The sequence below is a fragment of the Archocentrus centrarchus genome, chromosome 7, assembly GCF_007364275.1.
Source record: "Archocentrus centrarchus isolate MPI-CPG fArcCen1 chromosome 7, fArcCen1, whole genome shotgun sequence".
Taxonomy (NCBI): domain Eukaryota; kingdom Metazoa; phylum Chordata; class Actinopteri; order Cichliformes; family Cichlidae; genus Archocentrus; species Archocentrus centrarchus.
This window is the reverse complement of record NC_044352.1, coordinates 21,599,976-21,607,000: the sequence shown is the minus strand read 5'-3', so window position 1 is coordinate 21,607,000 and position 7,025 is coordinate 21,599,976. Positions and strand designations below refer to the sequence as shown.

The window sequence follows — 7,025 nt, the reverse complement described above, 5'->3', positions numbered from 1 at the left end:
TGTTACATTTGTGGTAAAAGTTCAGCTCAGTGAGGACATTGTTTTATTGGGGGATAGTTTGGTCTTGGAGCGTTATAGTGGAGAGCTTCAGTATCCCACCTTCTCCAAAATGTCACCCCTCTTTTATCCTGTCCCTAGTGTTTCATTTCACCTCCTGCCCACACACACACACACACACGCACACACACATGCTAGGACACACACAGAGGCAGAGAGCAGGAGGCACCTGGAGGCCAAGAGCGAAAGGACATGATTGATGCAATTGCTCATGCGATTGATGCAGTTATTGATCTAAAAAAGATGTCTACAACAACAAATTCAACCAGCAACACTCAAGTAAATCTTCTTGCTGCATCTTTAATGATTTCAGTTGAGGGGAATACACTGGAGAATCTTAACACAAAGACAAACAAAAGAATGAAAAATAGGATCTGCCTTTTCAGGTCATGTACAAAAAAAGAAACAGAGAGGAACATGGACAACATCTCCACTGGACTGACGATTTACAAACTAAACTGTGTTTAATGATGTCCAGAATTCTCCTGAAGGTAAGAATATGATCTGCAGTTCACCTTCAGAACAGGTTTCGCTATCATCACAATCAACAGATGGTCAGAGAAAGAGAGCTTAAAGCATTTAATGCGATTGGTCTGGGTGATTTTGCCACTAGAGTAATGGAAACCAGATGACTGAATGGTGGATTGATGTACTCTCAGCATTAGGGGTTTTGTAATGACCCAGACTGAGGGAAATATCGCTGAATTTATTACGGCATTGTCTCATAAAAATAATAAAATAATGCTCAACAGAAAAAAAAAAAGCTCAGATTATCCAAAAAGATTAAACCCCTGTTCAGCAGTGCAAGTGAAAAAAAAAAAATTCACATAAATTGTGTAATAGTTTTGCATTCTGTAGTTTTAGTAGCCTGTCAGTGGATAATTAATCACAAATAAATAAACACAGAAGAAATCTGAGCATCATGGCAGTGATTTTACATTATCACTCCTCACTGCTGTTACTGACTTTAAAGTAGGGCTTCATGTTGGTGCACTTAAGCATTTTAAAAGAAGCTGATAGGGCAAGCCTGCCTGACTAACAGCATGCAACACAGTCACATCACAAGAAAATTAAGAACATTGTATCTTCCCCCGACAAAGGGACCTTTTTTTTTCTGACTCCCAGCAAACTATGAACCTTCTCCTGTGCGCCTTGTGTTTAGTGTCTTGTGATCATACCAGCCGTCCGGTATAAGGCAGTCCAAAATAGATGAAGGCAGCAGTAGATAGGAAGTTTTTTATTTTTTTTTAGAAAAAGTGTTTTGCAGGAGATTTGTGCCTTGTAATTTTCTTTGGAACATTTGTCACTTCTCGTGTGACTTGTGCAAACAGTTTGTATTCCACCTGAGATCAGAAAAAGTATCACCAGTGTTTTCCATCTTTTGTTAAATGAGGCCAGTGGTAAAGCTTTCCATGTGTAAGCGCTGCCACACCTGTGCTGCTGTATGTAGCCACAACAAGCCTGGTTGTTTATTGCACAAACACGAGAGCACTCACACTGCTCCTGTGTTTACCTGTAAACAGTACAAACGCCACGATTGGTACTGGTGTATGAATCTGTTCATACTGAGCCGCATTTCGACAGTTTTAATGCTGCAGTCAGTTTTTTTTTTTTTTTTTTTTTTTTTTTAAAGCTTAAATCCTTAACATCACCTCTATCAAAACAATTAAAGCCGTTCTTTGAGTGGGGGTGGAGAGGAGGGGGGCAGGGGGCAATCACGAGTCTACCAATGTGAGATGATTTTGGTGAGGAGGTGATAATCACAAGACTAAGAACAGATAAACACGATAATAACGTTCCTAGAAAATGGTTAAAAATACTCTGTTGGCCTGTTTATTATAAATACCGGGAGCAGTAACAGCTGTGAAATGATCCTGCTCAACGCAATGAATATTTTAAACTCTATATGGAGGAACATTTTTGCATTAATTCCTTGGTGTAATGAGATGTGCAAGTGGAATAAATACATGATAAAAACAGATTCTTTATTCACTAAACAAACCGGCAGTGGCAGCTACAGCAATGAAAAATCTTTACTTAAACAAACGGGCAGTGCTGCAAACACTTTCTTGGCGTGCGTGGTAGTGCTGGGATGGTGTGTTTTCTTTTAATGATGAAAGTGTCGGTTGAATCATCTGCATCTGTTTTGGTTTTACCAGCAGTAAAACTTTAAACTGATTGTCAAGGGCTTTTTCTTTTTTTTTTTATTAAAGTCTGAAAACACAACAGTAAGAGAACAGTTTCAGCTCTTGATGAATTCAGTTTAAGCAATAACTGGGAGGATGAAAATTCATATGGTAGGACAGAGAAGCTGATATAATTGTGTGCTATTATAAACGTTATATTGTATGTTATCTTTGCATATTCGATGGGGAATCCAAATTTAAATGAGGAATGAATGAGAGACGTAATGAAGGAATGCATATCAAAACTAAAAGAACTGAAAAGTTCTTTTGTAATGAAAACTGTGAAAACTGTGACAATTACTCTCACAAAGTTTCCACACTTCTTATGTTTATGTGACATTTGTCACTTCAGTGGACTGTGATAAGCACAACAAGGGCTCAGTGTCCATCCACTGATATGACACAGAAGCAGGCTGACACCGTATGGCTCTTAAACCATGTAACGCTACAGTGCATCGACTGTTGGGATATAAATAAATTGAAGAACAAGATATACTGAAGTTTGTCTTTCAATGAAAAGCTACATAACTTAAACTCTTCAAAGAAGATACAAAGTTTATAGTTCACTGGTTTTTAGCTTAAAAGCACTTTGTAGCATCAACTAGAGATGTATCGACTCACAAATTCTAAAAAATATGAATAAAACTAAATATATTTGTTGGCTTGTTAGATGGCAGAAGAGTCAGTACATGAGGCAGCTACAGCTATGGTACAGTTTTGCAGCAGTTCTCTAATACATGGAGCTCATTGTTCAGTTGTTGCTGCTGTATGAACTCCGAGGTTTCCTCAAGGATCTGCCCTGGGATGTGGAAGTCAGCTGGCATGTGCTGCTGAACAGCTGATTCCTGACGATCCTCACTCTCCGGCAACTCTGGGCTGGCTCTGCTGTGAGAGTTGCAGGGCTCCAGATTGCATCCAGTGCCCTGAAGGAACTGCAAAAAGTTTTCCTCAATAGAGGCCTCACGGCTGGGCAGCTGCTCCCCTTCACTGAGCCCAGCCCGCTTGAAAAGGCAAGCCAAGTGGCGGCTCAGCTCCTCGCGAATCTGCCGGTTCAGGCAACCATAGAAGAAGGGATTGGATGTGAAGCAGAAATAGCCAATCCATGTGACCACATTCTCCAGCTGGGCTAGTGAGGCAGGAGAGGTAGACACTACAGCTGAGTAAAGATGGAACAAAAAATATGGCAGCCAACAGCAGAAGAACTGGCCTCCCACTGCCACCAGAACCACTGCAGCCTTCCCACCACTGAAAGTCCGTTGAGGGGTGGTGCGGGAACCAGTTCCTCCCAGGCTCGCCGCCATGGTCGAATGGCTGCTTACAGACTCGGATCGCTGTCGTGGTGTGTCCATCCAAGTAGGGAGGGGGCCATGCTGCATGGCTGCTACTCGGGCCACCTTGAACATGTTGCAGTAGACCACCAGTATGATCAGCATAGGGCACAGAAAATAGATTACGGTAAAGAAAACCATGAAAAGCAGGCATGTGATCCTGCCACCTGTCCAGTGGAGGGAGCAGTGTCTCTGAGTGGGAAGGCCGAGCGAAGACGCCCCCAGACCCTGGTTTCCCTGGAGCAGACGTCCCAGGAGTGGCAGTACCGACATGACAACAGCTTTAATCCAGATTCCAACTAGTACCATCACCACCACCCCCACTGTCATTTTTACTTCGTGACGCATGGGGTGGACAATGTAGTAATACCGCTCCACATTGATCGCACATATGGTGAGGATGGCAGCGCTCACTAGACATACACTCAAGCAGAGGTAGCTCCGACATAGCGCCTCATCCACCAGGATTTGATCTGACAGCATCCCCAGGGGCATCAATACCAGCGCTGCCACCAGATCCACCAGACAGAGGTGGAACACGAAGGCAAACTTGCGCAGCTGCGGTGTTTTGGTGATGACAATAATCACAGCCAAATTACCCACCACTGCTAGCACATTCATAATGAGCATAGCACACAATGCCAAGGACCGATTCAAATCTACCCCACCTGGGATGCTTGTCGTGGGTGAGGTGACATTAGAGGTGTTTGGCTGCAGCGAGGGTGGAAACAGGGAGACAGGAGTGTTCCAGGATGGGCTTGGTGTGACAGGACGCTCCATGAGAGGATGGGATAAAGAGGAGAGAGTCCGCTGAATTTCACAGGCCCATCACCCATCCTCCCCTTTCGTAGGGTGTAACTGAGAAGCTCAGGCAGTGGTTTCTGTCATGGCAGCTGGAACCCTACAGGCCCTGACCCCCATGGATTTTAGCCTGGAGCTCTGCAGATGATCAGTCAACTGTTTTCTTGAATAAAACTTTTACTGACGACGTCCTCTCTCCAACATGCCGTACAGTTCAAAAGAGCTGAAACAAAATAGATAGTCCTGCTCAGTCAGGTACTGAAGATGAACATTTGATGGTTTTGCACTCAGGGAAATTAATGGCACAAAGAATGAAAAATACTAATAGTATTAGTAGTTTAAAAGGTGTATAGTATTCAATCCAAACCCAAAATTTTAGGCACTTTAAATGTTTAAATTCTTATAAATCATGCAACATCTGATTTGGCTTATTCTACAGCATAAATTAACCCCAAATAAACAGCCAGGCTCAAATATACTGAGGAGAACTGCTGTTTTAAGTGGTAGTTGCAAGGTTTCTTTTGTATAACATAGGAGTAACATCCTCGCTTGACTACTGTGTTTATATATATATATATATATTTTTTTTTTTTTGCTGTGAAACTTTTCTAAGTACAAGTGAATTCATTTTTGCTCTTCTGCTTAGCTTTAAGCCCATCAGATTTGATCCAGCATTGCTTGTAGCTAGACATAAAAGCACGAGTCATAATTTACCACATTTGACATTTATATCATCAGATGTGTCTTTTCAGGGCGGCTGAAACCCCAGGGAGAGGCTAAAAGCACAGAGTAAACCATATGTCCCCCTTAACTGAGAGAAGATGCAAACTGAAAGAGGAAATAAACTGCAAAGCTCAGAGATCCCTGCTGTCAGTAGTGATGGGACTTAGAGATCAATAAGCGCAATTTCACATTAGTACAGTCCTGACATGAACAAAGTGTTTGGCTTCCTTTCTTATTTATGAGAAAAAAACTGAATGTGCAGATAGGATTTCTTTATAAACTGTGCTGTATTTTGAAAGACAAATGGAGAAAAAAAAAATCTTTCTGAATAAACAGCATGGGTTTTAAATGACCTAAAAGTGCTGTAAGCTATAGAAGAACAGCTTCGGCAGTCACCATCATTGTTTGCTAGTGGAGTAGACCCTGCACTGTTTACTGTCACAACCTCACCTGCGCTCAACCCCACACACTGTAAAAGCTGTGGAGTGAACACAAAGCCTTCAGTACATTTCCAAATGCTGCACAGCTGCAGGTGCAAGTTTTCCATTTCACAAGTGTGACATCCCTGCCAAGCACCTCTTCTTTTCCTGCCCTGCCCAGTCAGATACAGGCATAAGTAGGTGGCCTTTGCTGAATAGGTCAAAGGGGAAGAGTCACCTTCAGCCCAATTAAAAAAACCTATACCAAAAAAAAAAAAAAAAAAGGCTAATCTGTGATGCAGCGACAAGTGTGGAGCAGTCCTCTGGAAATTCTTACCACTGATTGTTTTATGGAAACATATTATCAGTCTAAGTCTCGGAAGAGAAGTGGAATAAATTCTCAAAGGGTCTGTAATTGTTATTAAAATTTTATCAAGTTTTAGCCATACAAACAGAACTAAGTAAGTATTGGAGAAGGGTGTAGGGAGTCTAATCCAGCACAGACTCTCATTTTCACTAACTGTTGTCTCATTTATTTTGCTTTAAAAGCTGCATACAATTCAAACAAAGCTACAGCCTAAGGTTGTGCGAAATCTCTCCAACTGCTGACTGGATACCATATGACCCCATCATATGCACATGACACTGTTTACCGTGAGCAGAAAACTAGCCTGTTGTTCAAGTGTCCTTTTCATTACAAAGCGCTTTCACTTCTCAGCAGCAACATGCAGGCGAAAAACAAGATTTTAAATAACGCCCTGTCCTTTAATGTGGATACACGTACATAATGTGTGTTTTGATGAAAGAATACGCTGCCTCTTGAGTCAGATTATACCCCTTTTCAGCATCCTGCCTTTCACTTAAATGCAAATCTCCCACACAGTGCAGGTATTCTGGAAATGCGTGTAATGACAATTCAATGGCATACCTCAAATCTGGAAAGGGCTGCTTCCTCCAGTGCAGGTTCACAGTCCAGTCTGCTGAAGCATGTTTCACTCTCTCTCTCTCTCTCTCTCTCTCTCTCTCTCGCTCCCTCACACACAGCAAACATGCACACACCACGTCACAGAGAGAGAGAGAGAGAGAGACAGAGAGCAAAAGAAAGGGAGAAGGGGTTCTCCTGTGTCTCCTCCTCACCTGGCCCCTTTCATCTCGTCATCATCATGTCCGCCCCCACCCCCTCCTCTTCAAATACACAAGGCACACCTCCGTCCTCCGGATCTCTTATAGCAAGGTCTTTGGTCCAGGAGGAGAGGCAGAGCAGAAGCACAAGGGAGAGATGGAGCAAAAAGGGGCTCTGTCTTCCAGCCTGTGTGCACAAAGGGTCGACACTCACACACTCCCCCCACACTCTAGCACACATAAATGTACTGGCTCCAGCATGCGGCCAAAGAAAGATTCGTAGCAGATTCGTGCAGCGCAGGGAGGCAGCGAGTGGGCAAGCAGCACCCAGCCTCCCCTCCTCTCCACTGGGTCTTAGTGCCTCACTGCCTCTGGTCTCCACATGGAGT

The 7,025-nt window shown here is 43.0% G+C and overlaps 1 protein-coding gene across 1 annotated transcript; it reads right to left on the bottom strand.

Annotated features, from left to right (window-relative positions):
• Positions 1-371: 371 nt before the first annotated feature.
• On the bottom strand, positions 372-6,780 carry gpr61 (G protein-coupled receptor 61). The gene is made up of 2 exons (XM_030733951.1): positions 6,443-6,780; positions 372-4,595 (listed from the first exon to the last, which is right to left on the bottom strand). The coding sequence occupies exon 2, from the start codon at positions 4,349-4,351 to the stop codon at positions 2,948-2,950; it is 1,404 nt and encodes a 467-aa protein (XP_030589811.1). The 5' UTR covers positions 4,352-4,595; positions 6,443-6,780; the 3' UTR covers positions 372-2,947.
• Between the last annotated feature and the right edge of the window lie 245 nt (positions 6,781-7,025).

Bases quoted from the DNA above. Each gene is read 5' to 3' on its own strand.
- gpr61 (XM_030733951.1), bottom strand. From the start codon at position 4,351: ATGGAGCGTCCTGTCACACCAAGCCCATCCTGGAACACTCCTGTCTCC.